Consider the following 27,595-nt stretch of genomic DNA (forward strand, 5'->3'; position numbering starts at 1 on the left):
TTAAGTAGAATATTAAACAGTTTTGTGAGGACAGGTAAAAGGGTAGTATTGTTTGTTTTAATAAACTCATTTAAAATTAAGTCAGGCCCAGCACTTTTACCATTTTTCAGCTTTAAAATGCTTTGTTCTATTTCATCTTGAGTAAACAAAAAGTCTAATGGATTTGGTTCAGTATTTAGTTCAGTGTACTTGTATTTCAAGCTCTCTTCATCAGTATATTGAATGTTCAGTAAGGATTTGTAGTGGTCAACGAATTCTGAAATTCCAATTGTTTCTGCATTAGTTTTCTTTGATTTATTTTCTTTTATCTTATTCCAAAATTTACTGGAGTTTTGTGGCGAAAGTGTGTTAATTTGTTCTGCAATACTATTGTAAAAATTAGATTTAAGACTTTTTCTTAGTTTATTATAATCTTTTCTACATTTTGCAAAGGCATGTTTTAGTTCACAGTTGTTTGGATATTTGTGTACTTTCTTCCCTAAATTTCTAACTTCTTTTCGTAGGAGTAAGCAATCTGTAGTCATCCATTTTGGTCTTTGTTTATTTTTTCGTTGTGATTTTGTAAATTTTGCAGGTTTAAATGGAACACTTTTATTAGCTGCATTAATTATAATACTTGATAGTTTATAAACAAGATCATTTGAATCATATGTGTTATCATCATATATTTGGTCAAGTAAATTATCCAACATTAGTATTTGATTTTTAGTTTCTTCCTCATTAATAGCTTCTGCATATTGGTTTTTACAAGTGCTTGACCAGAGATATTTCCCCTTCAAGGAGTGCATTTTATATTTTTCATTGCAAAACACATTTGTGTTCATATTAATACTTGCAGTTATAAGGCAATGATCTGATCTGATATACTAATACCATGGCTTGGTACCCAAAGTCGGGTTAAATAATGACGTCACAATCAAGAATTGTTGGTAACGTAACAGTTTCCTGACGTCATAAAGGTATAATGGAAACCTAACAGTGATTAGGAAATATGGCGTCCTTTGCAAGAGCCCATCAATCCAGAACGCGGAAAACAACTTATTATTCATATAAAGAGTTGTTAATTGAAAGGCGCCGGCAAAATAAAGTAGTTGAGGAACGCGGACGGAGGACAAAAAATGTCCAAAACCTGTCAGAAACTGTCCTGAATGGATTTGAAGTGCTTTGGCGACAGAATATTTTGTGTGACATCATCATAATTTGCCAGGGTCGAGCATTCGATGCCCATCGTTCGCTGTTGGTCACTTGCTCTGATTATTTTTACGACGTTTTCGTCGATCAGCTTTACGATGAAAGAGAAATGGACATCAGTCATCTTGAAATCGAAGCAAATATATTTCAGAATATATTGTTATGTATGTACACAGGAAAACTACAAGTGTCAGAAGAGACCATTGAAGGAACGCTGCATGCTGCTTCTCGACTAGGTTTTTATCTGATACAGGATGCGTGCGAGGAATTTCTAGTAGATAACACACGTCTTAAGAATTGTCTGAAAATGATTGACAGAGCTTTCAGTTTTAACCTTGATAAACTTACAGAAAAGGCTTTAGAACTAGCGGCAAAATATTTTAAAGTTATTTCAAAAAGATCAAGATTTAAAGAGCTCCCGGTTGAACAGATGATTGCTTTGTTAAAGGTTTGTAAATTCCATTTATTATACATGTGTTACATTAAAAGTTTAAAATTTATCAATTTAAACTTATCTATACAAGAAACCAAGTCTCTAGATCAGAGGTCAAGGTCAAGGTCATAGCAGATTTCTGTGTGAAATCTCTGTCCAGAGCATTTCTTATCTCCCCTTGGCTTTATCTTGCTCATAATTCTCCCAAAGAGTACCCGTAAGTAAAGATGTAAGTCGTAGGTCAAGACAAATGCAGATTTTTGTGTAAAATACTTATCGGGAGTATATCTTCTCTCTCCTTTGTTCAGTCTGTATCATACTGCTCGCGAGAAAAAAGTGTGCAGTGACACTTTTTTTTATATTCCAGGATTTTTTTTTTTTGCGGTGTGTGTACTTTTTTTGTCAATCGTTTGTTGACCAGGTGGGTGGCAGTAAGATTTTTAATAGGATATGATATATTTCGCATCACATTTATCAAAAAAAAGGGAAATTTAAAAAAAATGTCAATGTAATGATAAATAAATTTTATTATTCATGCAACGTTTTGATTTTATTTTGACTTTATATTGTGCAAGTTTGATTAAATTCGATACATATACGCTTATTCATAAAATTCATCAATAGAAATTTGAATATGATGGCAAAATTTATTCTGTTGGAAAGCCTAGCAAAACTAATGGAACTGTTTTCTATATTTCTTGATAAATGCAGCTACCATTAATACATTTTTGAAAGAAGTCTTTCGAAGATAAAAAAAAAAATCCACTCATCAGTCAAAAAGGAGTGTTCATTTCTTTTGGATCTTTTGCGCATACCCAAACTAGTCATTCGATAAAAAAAAAACAACAAAAAAACAAAAACAAAAAAACAGCAACACGTAACTTTGCGAAAGTCCTTCGACTTAATTACTGATTGTTAATTTTGATTCATATCAAAGAAAACAAATATTTAGAATATGAGACTAAAAGAAATGCTCTCTAGTCTGTTTTTGAAACCTTTTAATTTTGATTGGACAATTTGGCAGGCATAAAAATGTATCGCATTGTATTGCAGCAGGGTGCAGTATGGTGCAATTATACTTGAATTTAAACAAGCACAATTATTTAACTTGTCAATGTATTAGGAATATTCCCCACCATCCACCCTCCAAAGACAGCTTTTATATACATTTTGTCCTTGTCATTGAATGTTTATTTGGAAATTTGCATAATGTAAGTTTTGTTTCAAAGTTCGCTAACTCTAATTAGGTCCCTTTGAACAACGTAGACAAAACGATCATTGATTTCTGCTTTATATTATGTAAATGTTTAAGCAATGCTAACGAGTAACAGGCTTGTATACTATATATATAAGACGTTAGAGAGACATTCACAAACGACCATGTGTTAAAGTCAGAGTAAATAACGGTAATGTCGCGTGTAAAGGACTTAGTGTGAGTTTATCTCACTAAACATGTACTGCTGAGCAGTATTGAAAAGCGTCTTTGATTGTTCTACAAAGTCATCGGCGCTTTGTTTGAGTCTCAAAATATTCACTCATCAGTCAAACAGGAAAGTTTATTATTTTTTTTCACTGTTTTCCCTAATAATAAAAATTGACCAAGTATGTTTTAATTAGACAGTGCATCAAGCATTACAATGCAATGTATTGTAGGACAGTTATATTTTTATTTAAAAGCAAAATTAATTAGCTTGCAATTAAAGAACTTCACTCGACACTCCAATTTTCCTCGGGATGTTTCGCATATATCCATATCAGTCTTTCAATAAAAAAAAAATCAGCAAAAGTAACTGTTCTTTGATGAGACCTTAGCTCTAAGTACTGTTATCAGAATATATTCTGTTTATCCTTCCTGGTGCTTATCTGCATCACTCTCAAAACTTACACTCATCAGTCAAACACGAGATTTCTCTCTTTTTCAATCTTTCATATACCCAAACTAGGCGTTACATAAAATAATAAACAGCAATGAAAATAATTGTCGAAAAATCCTTCGACATTATTACTGCATTGTTAATTTAGATTCATACGAAAGAGAATAATCATATAAGAAAATGTGAATGAAAATATTCCATCCAGTCTGCTTTTCAAAACATTTTTAAAAATAAAAATATATTAGAAAATATGTTAATTTACACCTTTTTTTTCAATACCATAATTTAAAACAAAATGGACTTCATTTTATTGATTGACATTGCATTGTAGTGCAGTGCAATAAAATGCAGTTAAATTCTTAGAATGGTAAACAGTATAAATTCTCTTGCAAACAAAAAAAATCTACTCATCAGTCAAAAAGGAGTGTTCATTTCTTTTGGATCTTTTGCGCATACCCAAACTAGTCATTCGATTTAAAAAAAAAACAGCAACACGTAACTTTGCGAAAGTCCTTCGACTTAATTACTGATTGTTAATTTTGATTCGTATCAAAGAAAACAAATATTTAAGAATATGAGACTAAAAGAAATGCTCTCTAGTCTGTTTTTGAAACCTTTTTTTTTTTCAAAGCATAAAATGAAAAAAAAAGTGTGTGTATTCAATCATTTTTAAAATTCAATTAAGAAAAAAAAATTGACTAAGTTAATTTTGATTGGACAATTTGGCAGGCATCAAAATGTATCGCATTGTATTGCAGCAGAGTGCAGTATGGTGCAATTATACTTGAATTTAAACAAGCACAATTATTTAACTTGTCAATGTATTAGGAATATTCCCCACCATCCACCCTCCAAAGACAGCTTTTATATACAATTTGTCCTTGTCATTGAATGTTTATTTGGAAATTTGCATAATGTAAGTTTTGTTTCAAAGTTCGCTAACTCTAATTAGGTCCCTTTGAACAACGTAGACAAAACGATCATTGATTTCTGCTTTATATTATGTAAATGTTTAAGCAATGCTAACGAGTAACAGGCTTGTATACTATATATATAAGACGTTAGAGAGACATTCACAAACGACCATGTGTTAAAGTCAGAGTAAATAACGGTAATGTCGCGTGTAAAGGACTTAGTGTGAGTTTATCTCACTAAACATGTACTGCTGAGCAGTATTGAAAAGCGTCTTTGATTGTTCTACAAAGTCATCGGCGCTTTGTTTGAGTCTCAAAATATTCACTCATCAGTCAAACAGGAAAGTTTATTATTTTTTTTCACTGTTTTCCCTAATAATAAAAATTGACCAAGTATGTTTTAATTAGACAGTGCATCAAGCATTACAATGCAATGTATTGTAGGACAGTTATATTTTTATTTAAAAGCAAAATTAATTAGCTTGCAATTAAAGAACTTCACTCGACACTCCAATTTTCCTCGGGATGTTTCGCATATATCCATATCAGTCTTTCAATAAAAAAAAAATCAGCAAAAGTAACTGTTCTTTGATGAGACCTTAGCTCTAAGTACTGTTATCAGAATATATTCTGTTTATCCTTCCTGGTGCTTATCTGCATCACTCTCAAAACTTACACTCATCAGTCAAACACGAGATTTCTCTCTTTTTCAATCTTTCATATACCCAAACTAGGCGTTACATAAAATAATAAACAGCAATGAAAATAATTGTCGAAAAATCCTTCGACATTATTACTGCATTGTTAATTTAGATTCATACGAAAGAGAATAATCATATAAGAAAATGTGAATGAAAATATTCCATCCAGTCTGCTTTTCAAAACATTTTTAAAAATAAAAATATATTAGAAAATATGTTAATTTACACCTTTTTTTTCAATACCATAATTTAAAACAAAATGGACTTCATTTTATTGATTGACATTGCATTGTAGTGCAGTGCAATAAAATGCAGTTAAATTCTTAGAATGGTAAACAGTATAAATTCTCTTGCAAACAAAAAAAATCTACTCATCAGTCAAAAAGGAGTGTTCATTTCTTTTGGATCTTTTGCGCATACCCAAACTAGTCATTCGATTTAAAAAAAAAACAGCAACACGTAACTTTGCGAAAGTCCTTCGACTTAATTACTGATTGTTAATTTTGATTCGTATCAAAGAAAACAAATATTTAAGAATATGAGACTAAAAGAAATGCTCTCTAGTCTGTTTTTGAAACCTTTTTTTTTTTCAAAGCATAAAATGAAAAAAAAAGTGTGTGTATTCAATCATTTTTAAAATTCAATTAAGAAAAAAAAATTGACTAAGTTAATTTTGATTGGACAATTTGGCAGGCATCAAAATGTATCGCATTGTATTGCAGCAGAGTGCAGTATGGTGCAATTATACTTGAATTTAAACAAGCACAATTATTTAACTTGTCAATGTATTAGGAATATTCCCCACCATCCACCCTCCAAAGACAGCTTTTATATACAATTTGTCCTTGTCATTGAATGTTTATTTGGAAATTTGCATAATGTAAGTTTTGTTTCAAAGTTCGCTAACTCTAATTAGGTCCCTTTGAACAACGTAGACAAAACGATCATTGATTTCTGCTTTATATTATGTAAATGTTTAAGCAATGCTAACGAGTAACAGGCTTGTATACTATATATATAAGACGTTAGAGAGACATTCACAAACGACCATGTGTTAAAGTCAGAGTAAATAACGGTAATGTCGCGTGTAAAGGACTTAGTGTGAGCTTATCTCACTAAACAAGTACTGCTGAGCAGTATTGAAAAGCGTCTTTGATTGTTCTACAAAGTCATCGGCGCTTTGTTTGAGTCTCAAAATATTCACTCATCAGTCAAACAGGAAAGTTTATATATTTTTTCACTGTTTTCCCTAATAATAAAAATTGACCAAGTATGTTTTAATTAGACAGTGCATCAAGCATTACAATGCAATGTATTGTAGGACAGTTATATTTTTATTTAAAAGCAAAATTAATTAGCTTGCAATTAAAGAACTTCACTCGACACTCCAATTTTCCTCGGGATGTTTCGCATATATCCATATCAGTCTTTCAATAAAAAAAAAATCAGCAAAAGTAACTGTTCTTTGATGAAACCTTAGCTCTAAGTACTGTTATCAGAATATATTCTGTTTATCCTTCCTGGTGCTTATCTGCATCACTCTCAAAATTTACACTCATCAGTCAAACACGAGATTTCTCTCTTTTTCAGTCTTTCATATATCCAAACTAGGCGTTACATAAAATAATAAACAGCAATGAAAATTATTGTCGAAAAATCCTTCGACATTATTACTGCATTGTTAAATTAGATTCATACGAAAGAGAACAATCATATAAGAAAATGTGAATGAAAATATTCCATCCAGTCTGTTTTTCAAAACTTTTTTAAAAAGTTAGCCTTAAACTAGCCTTTCAGATGGCGATCTGAAAAAAAATCTTATCAATTTTTAAGGATAGAGCTTTCTTTGCGAGGACATCTTTAAAATACATAAATACAGAGGATATCTTTAAAATACATTAATACAGTAAACCGCGATTAAAGCGAACACACTTTTATTATAAATTCACGCTAACGGTAAAGTGATTTTCATTCCTAGTTGTTTGAAAACGTATAATGAACTTATCGGATATAATGAATTATGTTTAATGTTCATTCCTGGCACTTTGTTATAAGCGTGTTTTACTGTACTTATGTTAAACATACTTTTAATTTTCTCTTCAGAGAGATGATCTGAATGTAGACAGTGAACTTGAAGTTTTCAAACGATTTATAGAATGGCTGGAGCACAGGAAAAATGAACGCATCGAACATGCTGCCGAACTTATGGCAACCATTCGACTCCCTCTACTTTCACCTGCCGCCATTATGGATTCTGTGGAAAGCATCGCTTATTTAATGGATATCCCAGAATGCCAAGGGCTTGTTAAGGAGGCGCTACATTATCACTGTATTCCCTACAGACAAACAGTTCTACAGGTTGGCATTCAGCAATGCTATTGTATATCACATTTCCTCTGCAATGTAAAGCTTCCATAGAACTCTTAGCAACATACACACTACTACATGTACATTCCCTAAATTGCTGTAAAAGAATACAATTTATGTAGCTTTATGAAGATCTTGTAAGTAAAGCTTTTTTAAAAAAAATAATTCATTATATCAATCACATAAAATACTCATAGAGATAGTATGCATATTATGAAATTTCTCGTTACAGTCTCCACGTACGGTTCCCAGAAACCAACATGTTTCTAATCTTTTGGTGGTTATTGGCGGTGCACCGAGATACAAGTGCGACTCGGTCAATGGTGATGTCATGGCATTTAATTTGACGTCAAACACTTGGAAATCTGTTGCCACCTTACCAGAGCCACGACATCATCATGCAAGTAAGTTTCTATTAACCCGTAGGCCTGTAAGGGTAAATTCACTGGATGCTACGGCATCATGCAGTCACATTTGACGCGTCATTTTGCCTCTTCTAACACTCTCCTTTCCTTCCCCTTGAAACTATTTCAAAATATACCTGCATAAGAAACATATTCGGTAAACTGAATTACAAACGGCTATTCCTTAGATATCTTCATATAATTCTTATCGACCCCCCCCCCCCGCCCCCCCCCCCCATTTCTTAGGTTTCTTCGAACAATTCCCATCGAAGAGTGTTTTCTTTAAAAATATATATATAATTGTGAAGCTGTACAAATTTTAAACTTTAATGTACCAAATAATATCCTTGAATTTCACACATCATCGACGCGATAGAGCTATATATACGATAGAGCTATACCTGCAGCAGCCTTTTATTCCTTCAAAGGGGACTCTTCTAAAATGGACAAGTCAGGTTTTAGACTACAAATGGTATGCAAAGTTAAATGGGATCAAATATAAATTTACAAAAGTTATTTTATGTTTAACTTGAATAAAAAAAAAAATAATAAAAGTGGATAACAAAAAATGTTATTTTAACAGATGGATATGAAAATACTTTTAGGTTAGGCAAACATGGAACCTTTTCTTGAGACATGTATATTGACATATATACAAGTTGTATATGGATAATTAACAGGCAAATTAATGATTATAATGAACAATTCGTCTTTTAATAAAATTGTGAAATTTTATTGCCCCTATGCCCATGGTTGAGGTTCTAGGGTGGGGCTAAATTGGTCATATATATGAACATTCATTACATTTCCTTGAAAACCTTCTTCTCTAAATGACATATATATAGTCGGCAATCTTGTTAAATGATTACAATGAGTGCATAACCCTTTAACAAAATTGTATCAATGTCCCTTTGTTCTAGCGTTCAGGTCCCATGGTGAGGTTATGTTGGTTAAATATTGAAAATACAAAAAGCTTGAAAATATCGTTCTTCTTTCATGAAATTCATGAATATATAACAAATAAACAATTTACATGATTATAAAGAGAACTTCGTCCTCTACCAAAATTTTGAAATTCATGGCCCCATTGTAGCAAACAGTTTTTGCCCTAGTTAAAATGGTCATAATTATTTTGAAAATACATTACAAGTTTCTTCTTTACCCATGGGTTTGTATCAGACAAAGTGTTTGTATGACTGCAGTGATACTCTACCCTTTACCAAAATAGTAGTCGCTCGCGTGGCGCAGTGGTAAAGCGTTTGCTCTAGAGTCGCGGCGTAAGGAGTTGAACCTTACTTCGCGGGTTCGAATCCCACTGTGCGACGTGGAGACCCGTCCTTCGGATGAGATCGTATAAACCGAGGTCCCGTGTCGCAGTAGGTGCTGGCACGGAAAAGATCCCTCACTGCTCAATGACCGTAGGTGCCGAGTACCAGTAAGTGGTGATGTCTCAATATGAGTAAAAAAATCTTACCAACCCACCAAACAAACAAACCAAAATAGTAAAATTTATACCTCCTTTTGTTTAGTGTTCAGGCCAAAAAGTGGGGCTAAGTTAGACATGTATTGGAATATATTACATCTTAAAAAATCTTATTTATTTACTCGGGGACATGTAAAAGGTAAATTGTTTGCATGATTATATATAATAAGTAGCTAGCCCTTTACAAAAATTATAAAACTGATGCTTCTTGGTGCCAGGCATCATCACAGGGATGGCGGTTAAGTTGGGCATTTATTGAAATTTATTATAATACAATATATTTACTTTGCTCCTGTACTTCTAGGAGACAAGCTTCATGAATATGACATGATTAAACGAATCCTCATCAAATGGTAAAACGTTTGTCACGTTATTCCAGACCAGTACTAGTCCAAGTGGGCTCGAAGTGCTCATTGCCGGAAAAACCCTTGATACTCAGGTGACTGTCAAGGCGTATGGGCCTCTTGTGTTGACATAGCATGATTAACGTTTCTATCAGTATAACCACAACACAAGTCAATTACATTTCACATCCAACAGGAATGATTAAATAATTTAAAAAAAAGTAAAAATTCCTTTTCAAAAAGTACAAATTAATTTACCACCGCGGTTGTGATGATAAGTTGTGAAATCAAATACATGTGAACGTACAGATGCATGTATTACGATAGGTTATTAATGGGACTTTATAACTTAGAAACATTGAATTGTATGTATCGGCATTTCAATTTGGCAATCAATTGTTAGGCCAGAGCAATTTAGTTTTGTGTCTGTCAAAATTTAATAATCTACCCGCCAGGAAAAAAGAAGCAAACAAGAAATATAATAAAAAAACAAAGAAATAATGAAAAGATGAAATTCATAAAGATATACTGGTAATTTGAAATGGAATGCGAAGCTCTGTGTTTGATAGCACAATTAATAACAAAGATGGTAGATTCTTCATGTTAAAACAAGCAATTTGAAGATGTTTCAATTTAGTACAACACATCTTTTAGACAACTTTGGCGAGATTGCAAAGTTAGAAAAATGTTTTGTTTCCTCGGCATCGATTTCAGAAAAAGAACCCAGTGTAAATATTAAATACGGTTAATAAATATATAATAAATAAAACTTTATAATGTGAAGCTTTCGCGAATTAACTTCATATCGTATTGTTGACCAGCAACATACTAGTAACGTTGTGTAAACATGATATCTGACATGCAATTGTCATACGGAATGTCTAGACCATATCAAGCTTTTCCAAAAGGGAAGATATTTTATTTTTGGAAATGTAATTTTTATTTCAACTCAGAGAACTTAAGGACGGATGCCACAAACTTTCTTTAAAACAAAAATGAAAATAAATAAATAAAATAATAAATAAATCTACGTTTATATAAGTAAAATGAGTAAGGATAGCCGTATATTTTTTTATTCAAAATTTCTCAATAATGTCATATAAAGTATTAAAATGTTGTATAGATTTTAAGGTGATGGCAAAAAGACAGAATTTTGAATATTATAAAAAGTTTACAATTTCAATTATTAGAAATTTGAATTTTGCATCATTGGTGAAATCTTTTTTAGAAAAATATCTTCTTTGCAAGAACAGCAGGGTTACAGTGTTGTTAATATGTGTAAAAATAAAGAGCTGTGACCCACAGACTGCGGTTTGTACAAATTCAGTGTCATCCTGAGATGCATTCGAACTAATCAGGAATGTCATTGTATAAACATGTTTCCTGATCTTCTGTCTGTCCGTTGCTCCTTTTATCATTGCTTTTATGCCCCCGGATCGAAAGATCCCGGGGATATATTGTTTTTGTTCTGTCTGTCTGTTTGTCTGTCTGTCTGTTGTCAACTTTAACCTAGCCCATAACTATTGCGCTGTCAAGGGTAAGGCTTTGATATTTGACATGAGTGTTCATTATGACAAGACCTTTTCATTGGTACAGAAATTTTTGATCATGTGACCTCAACTGTGACCTTTGACCTACATTTGAAAAAAAAACTTTTACATTGGCCATAACTATTGCACTGTAGTCTACGTCCCACTCCAGAATTGTGTTACCATCGGGGGCATAGTGTTTCACAAACACATCTTGTTGATTTTGCAATGATGCTGCCATAGTTACCAAACTTCTGTGAAATTCTTTCAAAACGCTTCTCCTCCTACAGTTTCGGTCCGATTTCAGTTAAACTAAGTACAAAAGTAGACAACTCTAGTTGCAAAATTCTTTGTATATTTTTTTTGATTTCTACGGAAGTTGTTGCCATGGTTAATAAAAATTACTAGAAATTTGATTTCTTTTCGAAACGCTACTCGTCTGATTTCAATAGAACTTGGGTATGAGATATGATATAACAATACTGCACCAAAATTTGATATTAGCTTTGTATTTTTTAAAATTTAAATACTGATGCAGTTTTGTAATATTACTAAACTTGGAAGAAAATGTGGAATTCTTTAAAAAAAAAAACGCTACTCCTACTACTGTTTTGGTCTGATTTCAATAACATGTGTACACAGGAAGACGATTCAAGGTTCATTATATCACCCCGAACGAAGTCGGGGTGGGTTGGGGGTATTGTTATTGTTCCGTCTAATTCGTCCGCTCGTAACTAAATTTATACTGTTTTGATAATTTATTTCGGTATAATCCATATCACTTTAAGATGAATATGGTGTACTTTGAGCTACATTAAGAATGTTGCATGCCCTAGGTCTTGAATGTTTAAAATTGCTTTAAATTTATCAAAAGGTGATTGCTTTCGCGAGAGTAGAATAATAAACAAATGCTGACTGTCGTTTTACATACAAATTGTTAGACCATTATTTACACGATGAATTGTCTACGTTTTTTCCCCCCGTTTTTTCCGATCATGACAAGGAGCACACGGCGGGTGTGACCGGTCGACAGGGGATGCTCACGCCTCCATGGCACCTGATCCCACCTCTGATGTTTTAGAGGTCCGTGTTTGCTCTACTCTCGATTTGTATTGTTTATATGGACTTCGAGCTTGAATACTATTCGTTATGTCCATATTTCATTGTATTTTTAGCTTATTATTTTAGCTTATTTATTACATGTAAAGTTGATGTGTCTGATAAACTTATCTACATGTGTATTGCTTAGAATGCTATCCAAAGTTATGTACATTTTGCATTAGACCGTAAGCTCTGCGACTGGGTGAAATGAAAGTGTCAGTTTCAGTTGTTTGATTTATCGCAACGAAGTGCGAGTGTTATTGCTCCATAACAATTAAATAGATTTATCAATATGAGAAAATTGGTCATTAGCCAGATAACGTGAAAATTACCCGGGTACAGGCCCACCCCCGCGCCAAACTTAAAGTGTATCGGGTGACTAGATTATGAAGAACTCGTTAATTCATGAAACTAAGTATCCTTGTAATTATATTGGAATTTATGTTACTAAACAAATGGTGAATTATCGCAGTTAGAAAAAAAAGAAAAGAAATGTAATAGATTTATTGTTGCTGCTTGCGTATTGGTCCGTCTGGAAAACAATATCTCTCTCTGATGAAAAATACACGGAAACACAGTTTGATACAACATCACGTGCCAGGTTTTTCTGTAAATAGAAACTTTATCATCCATTGATCATAACAGTAATTGTCATATTTCCGTCTTCCCTCTGTATTTTTTATATCTGTATTTGTTTTTATTTTGTTTACTCACACATTTTTTCAAACTTCAATGGGAAAACAATCTATAAATATCAAAAATAAATTCAAATTGGTTATAAGACCAATGATTGGTTGATATCCAAGTTAAAGTGTTGCCACTGGTATGCACTTTTCCTTGAAATGAACCAAATATTTTCATAGATATGTTTACTAAACGTAAATACTACCGAACATATCCCAATTTTGATATGAACAGAAGTTCCTCGACAAACCAAGTTTTTTTGTTTATGATAGTGGATACATGTAGATAGATGTTTTAATTAATTAATTTTAATTTAATACTTTTGCCGTTAATGGTCATTTACATATTCCATAACGTTGTGTCCTACTTATACAAATTCACAAAAGTGTACTAAATAATCAAACATATTTCTATTTCTACATATTTCTATTGTAAATTATAGTTTACAAGGCGTAATGCTTACCATCTTGTTTCACAAATGTAAACTACTGTGGAAAATATCATATGTTTCGCAATGTTTTTGGGGGATCAATGTCCTTGGATTTCGTGAGTCTCCCGTACCCACGAATATACATCCCCACGAATATGTTGTAAGCATATTGATTTATTGAATCTATCGTATAAACGAGTAACCCACGAAATTACGTCCCCCTGAACAAGTAAAATTTTGCTTGCCCCCATTGATCCCCCACGAATTAAAACGATTCCACATTATACTTAACAGTGAAAACAATTACTTGGAGGCGCAAAAAATATTTGATATATATATATATATATATATATATATATATATATATATATATATATATATATATATATATATATATATATATATATATATATATACATATATATATATATATCAAATATTTTTTGCGCCTCCAAGTAATTGTTTTCACTGTTAAGTATAATGTGGAATCGTTTTAATTAATATATATAAATTGATATATTTATTTGATAAATATGGTTTCACAATTAATATTAAAATATAGGTAACAACTCTAAACTGATTAACGAATATATATTAATTATACATTGCAACTTTAAAATTAAGTCTGCAACTAAAAAGGGACCAATTTTACAAATTGAAAAAGATAAGCACACATGAACTTTGTCATTTGAGAAACACAGTTCAACCACAAATCTGTTTTTTTGTATCTAAATTGATAATTTCCTTTTGAGCTATATTTAATGACTCTAGGATATAGCTTAGTTTAAAAAAATAGTTAGCAATGGGTTCGTTCGTTCATATAAAAAGAGATTATTTCTCTGGAGATCGCCCAGTGATTGTCCAGTGTTTTTGCATCCCCTTCCCAATCCCAATTCTAGCTAAAACTTTCAAAATATTAGCACAAAGTATAAGGAACGGTGAGCTACCAAACGCAAACGCCGTATGCAATGCGTATTCATGTGAACACAAATGTTTTCTGCGCGTCATCTAAGACAAAAAAGCCAAACACAGTATATAAATACATGTAGTTGAATACCAAGCTTTAATAGTATGCCTACTACGGTTTAAAAGTTGAAAGTTTTTGCAGACAGAACTAACAGAATAAAACACTAGATGCCCCCAATCTTCAGACTTAGGGGGCATTGAAACTAGACTTGATTATACTTTTAATGTACAGATAAAGTATACTTCCTTTAAAACGTAATTACAAGTTATATTTAGGATTACAACTCTCAATACATTTAAGTTCCATTCTCGTATTTTTTTTTTTTTTTTAATTTCTCTCATAGGTGTTATGTTTGGAAGCTTCTTGTACGTTGCTGGTGGAGAGAGGTACAACAACAGTATGGCACCTGTTAACAGCGTCTTCCGGTATGATCCAAGAAATGGCGACTGGTTGAAAGTAGCCAACATGAAGCACAATCGCCAGAGCTTTAGTTTGGCCGTTCTTAACAACATGATGTATGCTGTAGGTAATGTAGATTTATCTCACTCACTATCTCAGTTTAGGAGCTTAATTCTTTGTCAATCGGAAATGAGGAAAATTGCAAGTTTTGTTTCTATAGCTGATACAGACATTATTCATATGCGTAGAGCTTATCTAACAATTTTAAATGGTTTTACGAAATAATTTTGATAAAAGATTACTTTTTAATGACTGGAACATTAATATTTCATAAAAGACTGTGTAGATAACAAATCATTGTCTGAATTCACAGTATAAGATTTAGCCAAGGATTTGTCGGACAAGTTTTTGAAAGGTATTTGTGTAATAGCAAGGTCTTTGTAATATAAGGATTTCTTGGAAAGTTGCTCACATCCAACTGTGATCAGAGCATGGGACCTTAAAACAAATTTATCTTGATACCATTACATTTCAGGTTGCATAACTTTGATCCATTCTCGAATGCATTGTTTATCATGGTAATATACTAGTATTTCATGTACAGCTAATCAAGGTAGGAATAATAAAACTGGTAAGGTCAACACTTGTTGAATATCTATTGAAAGTTTATTGCTTTCTGAGTTTAACTCTACATTTATTAAGCGGAGTAAAGTAAATCAGAGTTAATGAACTACAGAAGTAAAACGTAAATGATTTTTATTATATGAACTGCAAAGATATAAGTTTATTATTATTTTTTAATAAACTTTAATAATGAGCCAATTTTTAAAATCCTTTTATCTTAAGATTTAGTGTGTGTCAGTTTTTGTTTTTAAATTTTAATGCATCGATATTATCCATGAAATTTCAAGATCAAGAACAGTAATAAAATAATAGATAAATAAAATCCCATGAAAGAATACAAATTATGAGGAAAGCAAATACAGTCCTCTGACAATATCAGATATGGGATCAGGTACCTTTGAGGACTAAGCTTCCCCTGTCGAGCGGTCCCTTTTGTCAGGATCAAGTAGACGGAGAAATCCATAGTAAATTCAGTATGAAAATAAAGGAATAACGATTTGTTTGAAAGACGTCGGTCAACATTCGACCTAACGACAGATTATATTTGAAACAGTCATTGTATCGACCATAGACTCTGCGAAATGTTGACTTTAAACGTGACACTTTAATTTAGGAATGACTCTAATTCTTGGCCAAATTATTCGAGTATAACCTGGTTTGGGTCAGTTTACGGTTTATAATCCGCGAAGCGGATTATAAAACAGTGTAAACTGACCCAAACCAGGTTATATTCGAATAATTTGGCCAAGAATTAGAGTCATTCCTTATAATTTAATTTTAAAATCATTAAATAACTATGGGTGTAAAATTTCGTTGCTTTTTATTAGTTCAAATTTGCCGCTCAATAATACAACCGTAGTAACGGAAGTAACGAAAGTGATGGGAAACGAGGGGAGGTAAAAACTGATTCATAGGCCTAGCAGCCTTGTTGTTTGTTTACATGTGGTAAGATCGAATTATTGTTTGAAGTTAAAGGTACATTTATTAAACTGGAATTTTCCATGAATCCCGAGGACTGGAAATGAGGGGATTGATTCAGCTGGGTTTTTTTTTGGGGGGGGGGGTGTATCCCCATACCAAACCAGGTTATACAGAAATAATTTGTGTTCCTTTTTGGATATTAACCAATCAGAGGCTAGAATACAAACAATATTAAATTATAAAGAAATATATAGAAAAAAAATCAAGACCTGGTCTCAAATTTATGTTAATAACGTTTTACTTTTTTTTTAACTCTAGACTAGAAATTAATTTGCTCACATCAGACAAGTTTTTTTTAAATAGATGCTAATACATGCACTAAGTGTTTCTGTAATGCTTAATCAACACGTGATCAAATTTGAACTTCCTGCTCTTGGACTTCGGGTGCAAATAAATCCGTTAAGTAAAAATTATTGCGGGTTAACAACAATTTACTGTGAAAAATTGATGACTCAAACAAAAAAAAAAAATTAAAATAAAAAAGGAAAGAAAAATCGTCCTCAGCGATTCAAAAATTACAAGTCGAGGAGAAAGTCACAGGCGGACCCAGACTGCCTGAGCACGCACGTGTTCTTTAAGTAATTTTGTTGATATTTTTCTAATTTGCGACTATGATGACCCTAGACCTTATTGATTTATAATGACTGCTCGTAAAAGAAATATTTCCTTATAGCTTCATTTACTAGCACTTAAAGTTATCGTTTGTTATCTTTTCAGAAAAGTAAGGTAGCATAACATACAACACTTTCTTTTTTCTCTATATTCACTCAGTTGCTTTGGTTAATTCCTATTTTGCTTTTGAAAACTTTTTACAGAATTGTTTACTGGCTATTTTGTAGCTGCTAACTGTATCAAGTATTTGAATCAGTAAATCAGTCTTGAAAACTAGACCTTGATATAAGAGGTCATTATTTTAAGTCATTCTAATACGTTTCATAAGAAATATTTAGTAGTTCCTTTTTATTTCATCTCATGCTTGAAGTTTTTTTGTAAACATTCTCATACTTTCACCTGTTTTCCTTTCATGTAATGTATAATATATTGCAAACCAATCTGAGTAAGAAATACTCTTATACTCGGTTTATTGGTGTATTTTGTATAACAAATTCCTTTTACTTGTGTCTGATGTAAAATGTTCTCTCCGAAAAAAAAATGTTTGACGTGCTAATTATTTTACATTTATTGTGTAAATATCTTATATTGCATTTATTTTAATGTAAAATAGCGTTAACTTTAGCTTGCTTTGAATAAGAGGTTGGCACTTCAGTTACATGTATACTATAGTAGCTGGTGAATCTTTATGTTACATTATATTAAGTAAATAAATTCAGAGAATTTTGGCTTTCTGTATAATAAGTTTTGTTATAATAAGTTTTTATTCAATGAATTCTAGAAATATAATGTAACAAATAAACGTAAGTAAACGTAAGTATTCAACCCCGGGTTGGGGCGGAAGTGAGTATCCTTATGAAGGGAATTTCTCTGTGCTTTCAATATTAATATTTCTTCACTTAGGGCAGTTATGTTAAAGAGTTATTGTAAATTTAACGTGCTTTAAAAATAAAATTATTTTTATTGCAATGTGTATCGGTAACGATCCTCTAATAAAACTAATGTCCAAATAGCTGTTTCTCACTTCCCTTCTCAAAGACCTTGCAGTGTAGGGCGGAGAAGCGAGAATTCCATCGGCATCGAAAGCAAATGTTTTGACTTGCCTAGATGACCGATCAGTGTAGCGCGCTGTCCCTGTACAGCTAGGAGACAGATTCTGTAGGTGGAGAGTTCAACCCCGGGTTGGGGCGGAAGTGAGTATCCTTATAAAGTGAATTTTTCTGTGCTCTCTCTCTCTCTATATATAAATGCAGCTTCTACAATTTTTTGCAGGAATAAACAACACAGAGATTTAATAAGCTGTATTAAATACGTTATATCGATAACATTGTGATTTCCTTATGTAAGTAAACCATGTCCAGAACATGTGCTATATAATCCAGAATTTGTACCTTTCATCTTTTTGTCCTAAAAGAGATATGTAAAAAGTTCTGATTGATATTTCCTCTTATTAGTATTTGGCGACAAAGACGGATGCAGAATCAAATAATTACAAATGGTTCTTAATTTGTCTGATGAATGAAATAAAATAATGCAGATCTAGGTGTTTCAATTCCGGAGTGTAAGGTACATTGGATTGCAGGATATCCCCGTAACAATCCCCGTCAGGTAATAACCTTTCCTACTACTTAGGTAGACAAGGTTAGACAAGGTTAAATAGAGAGCTTTCAGTGAGTAGATTTTGTTTCACTCCTACTGTTTCGATCAGGATAAACTAAAATGGTTTGGTGTTCACGATGTCCCTAAATCTTTTATGTTACAGAATATCTTACCCCCTCTTACCTACATGTACACCCCGAGTCATAACTTGGCAGATATTGGAAGTCTCAAGTCTCAATTAATCTTTTGCTATGTAAAAAAATTATTCTTTTGAAAGTACTCGAATCTTTTACTCAAAACAATTTCCACCTGGGCTCTGTATAGTTTTGAATTGCATATTGGCAAAAAAGTCGTCATAGTAATATGTTGAACATCAGTTTTAATATGTTGTACTTAAAACAATTTAATTGCCTTTCCCATCCTGAGAGAGAGAGAGAGAGAGAGAGAGAGAGAGAGAGAGAGAATTAGGCGTTGGCTTTCAATGAAAAGTATTTATAGATTTTAGTAATAGTCCTTTAGAAGGTTTTGTACAGCTCTAGTAAGACAAAAACTTACTACGGAGGAATAATGTTATGTACAGCTCTAGTAAGACAAAAACTTACTACGGAGGAATAATGTTATGTACAGCTCTAGTAAGACAAAAACTTACTACGGAGGAATATTGTTATGTACAGCTCTAGTAAGACAAAAACTTACTACGGAGGAATATTGTTATGTACAGCTCTAGTAAGACAAAAACTTACTACGGAGGAATAATGTTATGTACAGCTCTAGTAAGACAAAAACTTACTACGGAGGAATATTGTTATGTACAGCTCTAGTAAGACAAAAACTTACTACGGAGGAATATTGTTATGTACAGCTCTAGTAAGACAAAAACTTACTACGGAGGAATAATGTTATGTACAGCTCTAGTAAGACAAAAACTTACTACGGAGGAATATTGTTATGTACAGCTCTAGTAAGACAAAAACTTACTACGGAGGAATATTGTTATGTACAGCTCTAGTAAGACAAAACTTACTACGGAGGAATATTGTTATGTACAGCTCTAATAATAAAGGAGTAACATTCCTTTAGAAGGGTATGTACACATCTAGTAGGACAAAACTTTACCCGGGGACATTCGTCTGGAAGACTTTATCAGCTCTAGTAAGACAAAAACTTAATTACGGAGTAATTTTTCTCTAGAAGCCTTTGTACAGCTATGTTAAGACAAAAACTAAACTCCGGAATAACATTCCTCTAGAAGGCTATGTATAGCTCTAATCGATGTTAAAAAGACGTGAACTTAACTCTGGAGTAATATTCATCTGGAAAGTTATGTACCACAGCTTTAATAAGATAAAATTAACTTCTTAGTAACATTCCTTTAGAAGGCTATTTGCAGCATTAGTAAGACGCAAAGCTTCACTTGAGAGTCACATTTCTGTAGAGGGTGTACCTATCTAGGAAGACAAAAACTTTACCTCGGAGTTACTTTCCTCTAGATTGATTATTGCTTAACGCCAAGTCGCAATATTTCAGCCATATTGCGGCGGAAAATTAAGTAAATATGACCTGTTTTTTGAAAGTTTTGGTTTCTTCTAGGGGGCCCCTAGTGAGTCTAATCTTTTTCGAAATCCAGAGAAACGATCTTTTACGTGCCAAGAAGGTTGTAACTCTTGACACGGGGAACATTCCTTTAGAAGATTATATACAGCTTTAGTAAGACGAAAACGAAACACCATAGTAACATTCCTTTAGAAGGCTAAATACAGCCTCAGTAGGACAAGACCTTCAGTACGGAGAAACATTCCTCTAAAAGGCTATGTACAGCTTTAGCAAGACAAAAACAACTCCGGAGTAACATTCCTCTAGAAGGTTAGGCTTTCATACTATGGGGTACCATTCCTCTAGAAGTCTGTATACAGCTGAAGGAAGACAATAACTTCACAACGGAGTAACACTCCTATTAATGGTATGAACAGTTCTAGTAAGGCAAAAATTTAACTCCCCAGTGACATTCCATTAAAAAAGTTATGTAAAGCTGTAGTAAAAAATGTCTCAATTACTGGCCCAGGAGGGCTATTAACAAAGGTTTTGGGAAATGTTTTGTTGTGGAAGTAGTAAAAGAATATGCTAGAAACACACGGCTTTTAATATGTTGAGATGTTAGCTTAGATGTAATGAGAAATAATTTGAGAAAACGGCACACTGTTTTGTGCGCAATCAACTGCAATATACCGGTAAACTTTTTTCAATGGATGGTACTGTAGCTCTCTCGTCGCCCATTCCATTTTTTTTTTCAGACCAACGATCTACAAATCTGCGGCTATTGACTCTATAGTTAAAGTCTTAAGGCACCTCAAAACTTTTCGTAAATGATTTATATCATAAATGATTGACATTGATTGGAATCCTAATGTAAATACTGTCTCGCTCTTTAAAGGCTTTGATAAAGTTGGTTTTGTCTCCAGAACAGCTTTCATAAGTCATCAAACTTTAGGAGTTTTTAAAATAGTTTTTCTTTTTGAGTTATCTTTTTTTTGGTGGTTCCGAAGAAAAAAAATGCTAAAATTTTGCATTGAAAACTAACTGCTTTGCTAGAAGGGCTAGATGTCCTCAACATACTAGTATTTTGTAAGTCCTTTTTCCTTTTAATTTATATATTAAATCGATTTTTGGTCTAAAAATACAAAAATTATCCGACTTAAATTTTATTAGTAATCCTATAGTGTGTGGATCTTGTGTTGAAATTTTTTTTTCTTCTTCGATATTTGGAAAATTTTCTGTTGTGCTTACTCTGTAAAATACACATTTGATTAAACCTGGTTTATCCGACTATAACTTTTGGAAATGATTGTGTAGTTCATGTGACTTGTGTTAGAATTCTTCATATTCTCTGTAAGTTTTTTGTCGGTACTGAATTATCAAATACTCACTTTCTTCAAAGCATCACAGGATTAAATTGAGATTTCTTTTTTATAGGTGGACGGTTAGACGCATCGGAGTCACTGGCCTCTGTAGAATGCTACAATCCACAGTCGAATACATGGCGTGAGGTGGCACCACTCAGCACTCCAAAGAGGTGTGTGGCCCTGGCCACACTTCACGGCCGCTTGTACGCAGTAGGGGGTTCTGGTGAGTTTACGAAACGTAAGAACATGATATGGGAAAACTTAATTGCTATTCTTCACATGAAAGAATCAAGTAAAATACTACGGAAAAAATCTCTTATGTAAGCCAACAGAATTGATAGTTCAGAATTGCCCTCGCACGATTAATTGATCAGACGATGCCAGATGACCTTTGCATTGATAAGTACGGTTCCAAAACTAAGGAGTAGAAACATGTGTAAAATAAGCGTATCTTTATTAACTTTCTGCGTAGAATACTTTTCAAAGATTTCCTTTTTTGGGGGCTATATATATTTTTGTTGAAAATAAGTAAATCGTCAATATAGTCATGACATTTAAAGTACATTTAAGACAATCTACTTTTTATTTACAAATACAAACCTGATGTAGTAGAAGCATAACAAGGTCAGAATTTAAAAGCTCATAAATTATAAAAACAGGGCAAAGTTCCCTCCAGGAAATACAATTGGTGCAATTTAGCTGAGGATTCTATTGAATAAAAAATTGAGCTTCAGTTTAATTTTGTTTACTTTTTTCAAAATATGTTTAATTATAAATCAAGGACATGCTCTAGGAAATGTATTTACTTGGTTGTTTAAAATCAAGGATAGCATTGATTAGAGAAATTAAGATTCTATTTATATTTTTTAAGTGTACACCTAGGACTTTTTTCAGATAAAAATGTAAAACAATTACCCTTCTTTGCAGAATTAAGTAACCTTCTTTTTTTATATAAAAAGTAAGAAAATATGACTAAGAAACACTTAAGATAATCTCAGGTGATTCAAAAACCTAAAATCTGGTAGTTCTGCGCTATGCAATTTTTATGCAGCAAATGTATGAAAATCTTTTTTATGTTTTGGTTATTTGGTATTCAAAGTTAAAATGTGAATAGATAAAAGACTTTTAAAGATATTCAATCCATTACAAGGCTTAAAACATTGAAAAGTGTGTTTTGGGAAGGTTTAAACGATTAAGAGCTATTTTATAAAGATTGCAGAACAAAAGGATGGATGAAGAAGACCTTGACACTTTGTCAGTATGGATTAAGAGCATCAGATGGATGTTGAAATCTTGCATTAAGCCATTAAAAGGCTGTATAAAAACTATTTATCCTTCTGTCCTTAATAATTCAGAAGTGAAAAAGGAATTAGATAGATTACACAATCAGTATGTACTGGTCCCAGCTGACAAAGCTGGTAACAACATTGTCTTTGTTTGTAAGGCTCATTATTTGAATTGTATTTTAGAGGAACTAGGATTTAATTCTGCTGGTGGAAATCCAACTTACACCCATACCTCCCTTTCTAAGGAGGAAATTCTGCAAAATCAAATGTCCGTTTTAGATATTTTTAATGTTCCCAACAATCAAAATGAATTTGAATTACCATACCTTTACAGGATTCCTTAACCTCATAAAATCCTTACAAATAAAGATACATAGCGGGTTCCAGTAGATGTTCTACCAGGCCTCTTTCTTTACTCCTCACTAAAATATTTACTGTAGTGAAGGAGAAACTTCAGGAGTACTGTACAACAGTATAATCGAGAATTGGTGTAAATCAGATGCGGATACTTAAAAACTCCAAGGAACTTAAAGAAAATTTGAAATCACAAAATTTTACTAAAATCAATAACATCAAAAGGTACGACTTTTCAACACTTTGTACAACCATTCACCACGATAAATTGAAATCCAGGCTTTTTGATATCATAAACAGCTGCTTTTTCAATAAGAATGGAACTCGTAAATATACTTACCTTGTCGTTGGTCATTTGCAAAATTATTTTGTTAAAAAGAATTCTGATTGTACACACAAATACTCTGAAGTTGATATTAAAAAGATGCTTGGGTTTCTGATTGACAATATCTATGTAGTTTTTGGAGATCAGGTCTTCCAACAATCTGTTGGAATTCCCATGGGTACCAATTGCGCCTCGTTATTAGCAGACCTATTTTTTATTCATATGAACCAGAATTTATTTAAAAACTTCTACATGAGAAAACTCCAACTCGACATTTCGATATATCGACGACGTATTATCAATTAACAATAGTTAATACTTCCATTCATATGTCGACTCGATATATCCCAGTGAGCTTGAAATAAAAGATACCACAGAGTCTGACACATCTGTTTCATATTTAGATATTTTACTAGAAAAGGACGTTAATGGTAACCTATATGTAACAACAAAGCTTTATGATAAACGTGATGACTTAAACTTTTCAATCGTTAACTTCCCTTACTTATGTAGCAATATACCCTTATCACCTGCATATGGAGTTCATGTCTCTCAGTTGATTCGATACGCAAGAGCAAGCTCTACGTATGAACAATTTCTAAAACGAGGCAAGCTATTGACAAACAAGTTAATGAAACAAGGACATCAACAGTCTCGTTTGAAGTCATCATTTCGCAAGTTTTATGGTCGATACAATGACCTTGTCAGCACATACACCCTATCATTGAGTCAAATGCTGACTGACGTTTTTCATACTAATTGTCAGGCCGTTATTTTATACACTGAACTGTCTACGAATTTTTCCGTTATTTCCCGATCATGACAAAGGAGCACACGGAGGGTGGGACCGGTCGGCAGAGGATGCTCACTCCTCCATGGCACCTGATCCCACTTCTAAATTTTGAGGTCCGTGTTTGCTTTGCTCCAGATTTGTATCGTTTCATTGGACTTTCGAGATTGAATACAGTTCGTTATCTTCTCATTTCATGTAACAAAATGGGTTAAATTAAACAGTTTAGAAGAATTCTACAACGATTAAAATGTTTTAGGAAGGAAAAGTACGAATCTGTTATAGATGACCATTGATTTACACAACATGCACAGGTACTTTTCCAACATTTATGACCATTTAACGTATTTATATGTTTTGGTTGTTACTAGACATTCACTTACGTGCAATTTTAGTGACTGACTTACTGGTGCTAATTCAGATTCTTACATTTTTTCTTTGGCTGATGATAACATATCTTATATTTTGAATGAAAAAGGTGAAAATGATGAACAGTGTTCGATCTCATAAAATCTACCAACTATTTAAATTTGTGAACAGAGCATAAAAAAACGGATCCCCAAAAATTAAAGAGTTGGGATCAGGTGCTTAGGAATAGTAAGCATCCCCTGTTGACCGGTCAAACCCGCCGAGAGACCTATGTATTGATCAGGTAGACGGAACATTCCGTAGTCAAATTTAGTATAAATTCAAAGGCCTAGCATTTGATATGAAACAGTTCAGCCAAAATACGACCCAACGATATAGGTTATATTTGTTAAAAAGGTCATTATAACGACCATAGAATTTACGAATTGCTGACTTTGATGAAGAAGGTGAATATAACGAACAGTGATCGATCTTAAAAAAATCTACAAGCAATACAAATTTGTGAACAGGGCATAAAACACGGACCCATGGAAATTCTAGAGGCGGTGCCTAAGAGGAGTAAGCATCCCCTGTTGAGCGGTCACATCTGCAGTGAGCCCTATCTATTGATTAGATAGATGGGGTTGTTGAAATCCCTGTAATATCAACTTATTTGTCGGTTGCCAGCTTAGGTTTCAAAATTGATCGTACTCGGAGCATGCTTTTGAAATCAAATAAGTTTGGAGACGTAAACGCCATATGCAAAAGTGATATTGGAATATTGCTACATAAATAAGGAAAATTGTCGATGGAAAAGCTGAAGTTCATCTCGTTTGTCATAAAATTTAGTTGTTAGTTGGTCCTTATCGTCTAGCGTCAGTAAAACGCAGAAGTGACAGACTCTCTGGTGTCTTTTATTTCCAGTTCACTGAGATATATTGAGTCGTAGACATATTAATGGAAGTAACTATTGTTAATTGATAAAACGTGTCGTTGATATTGCAGAATGTAGAGTTGAAAGCCACAGTATATGTTATCTTCTTCTCAAGTAGAAGTTTTTGAATAAATTCTGCTTCATAGGAATATAAAATCAGGTCGGCTAATAAGGGAGCATAATTAGTGCCCATCGGTATTCCAACAGTTTGTTGGAGGACCCAGTCTGCGAAAACTACTTAAATGATGTCAATGAGAACTTCCAGCATCATTTCCGAGTTCCATTTTTATTAAAGAAGCAGTTGTCTTTGATATCAAAAGCTTTTTTTTATTTCTCGTGAGGAATGGTTGCATAAAGTGTAGAAAAGTCTTACGTTTTGATATTATTGACTTTAGGAAAAAATGGTCATCATAAGTAAGTCAATTTTCGTAACAATCTTATGATGTGATTCACATAAAAGAATTTAGATCCTTTCCTTATAGAAAGTAAATATTTTTCAGGAAACAAGATGATTTCGAGTCGTGTAGAAAGTTACAATCCATATGATGGTAAATGGGATATTAAACAGCCAATATCAACCCCTCGATTCTTTGCTCATCTTGTTCCTGTAGCCGGGTCATTATTATTAATTGGTGGAGCTACAGTAAACCAAGATGGTGTCATCAGTTGCATGGATGCCATCGAAAGGTACACCCCTTCTAGTGATTGCTGGACAGTTATTTCTCACATGCGCACACCAAGAGCAGAATTTGGTTGTGCTGTTCTGGGATTCAAAATTTACATTGCAGGAGGTTATAACTGGGACAAAATGGAGAGACTAAGATCGATAGAATGTTTTGACTCGGATTCTCATACTTGGACCGAGCTGGATAAATGCCTTCCACTGGAACTCACTGGTCTCAGTTTGGCCTGCATGAAAACATATAATGGGAACGACTTTTAAAACATGTCTTAAAGAATGCACATGTATCTGAATTGTTTATATATATATATATATATATATATATATATATATATATATATATATATATATATATATATATTTAATTGGATTATTACGTCATAATGAAATTATTCTCATGAGAAACTGCATGTTGTCCAGAATTAGATGTAAAATTCATGAGTAATGTTATGTAAAGGGAAAACATGTTCAAATGTATATAAAAGCAGATATGCATTTATTTCATATTTAAAAAAAAAATCATTCCCTTTACATTTGGAAATGCATAACAAAATTTATCCAAATATTTTGTCAATTTGCTACATACAATTAAATAACAAAGACCCATTTAAACCTTCCATTTAGTCATTTCATACATTTATGTGAGTTTTGCTTTGCAATGTACAACTGTATATGCAATTTGAGAGGATGTATTGAAATGTTATCTCAGCATATGATTCCAGTACAGTTGTCCAACTCTTACTTTGGTTTCTATCCTTATAAAGTGTGAACTACTGGTAAATCTTATGGTTTGAAATTAGTTGTATTGTACACATTTTTTACACATATTTTCTCGATCAAACTTAGTGACGATCAATCATTTTTTATTTGTTTGAATATAGGGTGTTTACTGGTAGATGGCAGAAAAAAGCGATCACAATGGTTTATGTACTAAATAAGCCTGAAACCATTATGTATGGAAAAAATATCACTTATTAGCCCTATGCCTGATATTTTTTCATAGAAAATGATATGCTTCAAATAAATATTAAACACAAATCGATACATATAACTTACGAGCATGCATTTAAGGTGTGGACTACGTTGTAGAAAACGATTTTTTAAAAAATGAAATGATACCTTTAGCTCTTTCTGAGATTTTGTGATAAAACTGAAGGTGGTGATGAATCTCTCAAACTGAAGAAAGACCCTACTGATTTTAAAGTCAAAATGTAGGGTAAAGGTCAATCCTTCTTTTCTTTATCTATCTGCATCTCCGACTCACTTATTTTTAACTTAAGTTTGAAACATAAATTCCTTATATTAGGCATTTTTTGTTCTATATCCAAGAAGTAAATGT

At 32.8% G+C, this 27,595-nt stretch overlaps 1 protein-coding gene across 1 annotated transcript; it reads left to right on the forward strand.

The window, feature by feature from the left end:
• The first annotated feature begins 1,051 nt into the window (after positions 1–1,051).
• LOC133191767 (kelch-like protein 9) lies at positions 1,052–26,517 on the forward strand. Its single transcript, XM_061327502.1, has 6 exons — positions 1,052–1,639; positions 7,217–7,471; positions 7,713–7,884; positions 14,766–14,948; positions 21,608–21,760; positions 26,075–26,517. Exons 1-6 carry the CDS (start codon positions 1,301–1,303, stop codon positions 26,515–26,517), a joined length of 1,545 nt encoding a protein of 514 aa, XP_061183486.1. The 5' UTR covers positions 1,052–1,300.
• Positions 26,518–27,595: the final 1,078 nt, after the last annotated feature.

This window comes from Saccostrea echinata, unplaced genomic scaffold (assembly GCF_033153115.1).
Source record: "Saccostrea echinata isolate AGI-Se365-2 ecotype Australia unplaced genomic scaffold, CSIRO_AGI_Sech_v1 ptg000024l, whole genome shotgun sequence".
In the NCBI taxonomy this organism is placed as follows: Eukaryota; Metazoa; Mollusca; class Bivalvia; order Ostreida; family Ostreidae; genus Saccostrea; species Saccostrea echinata.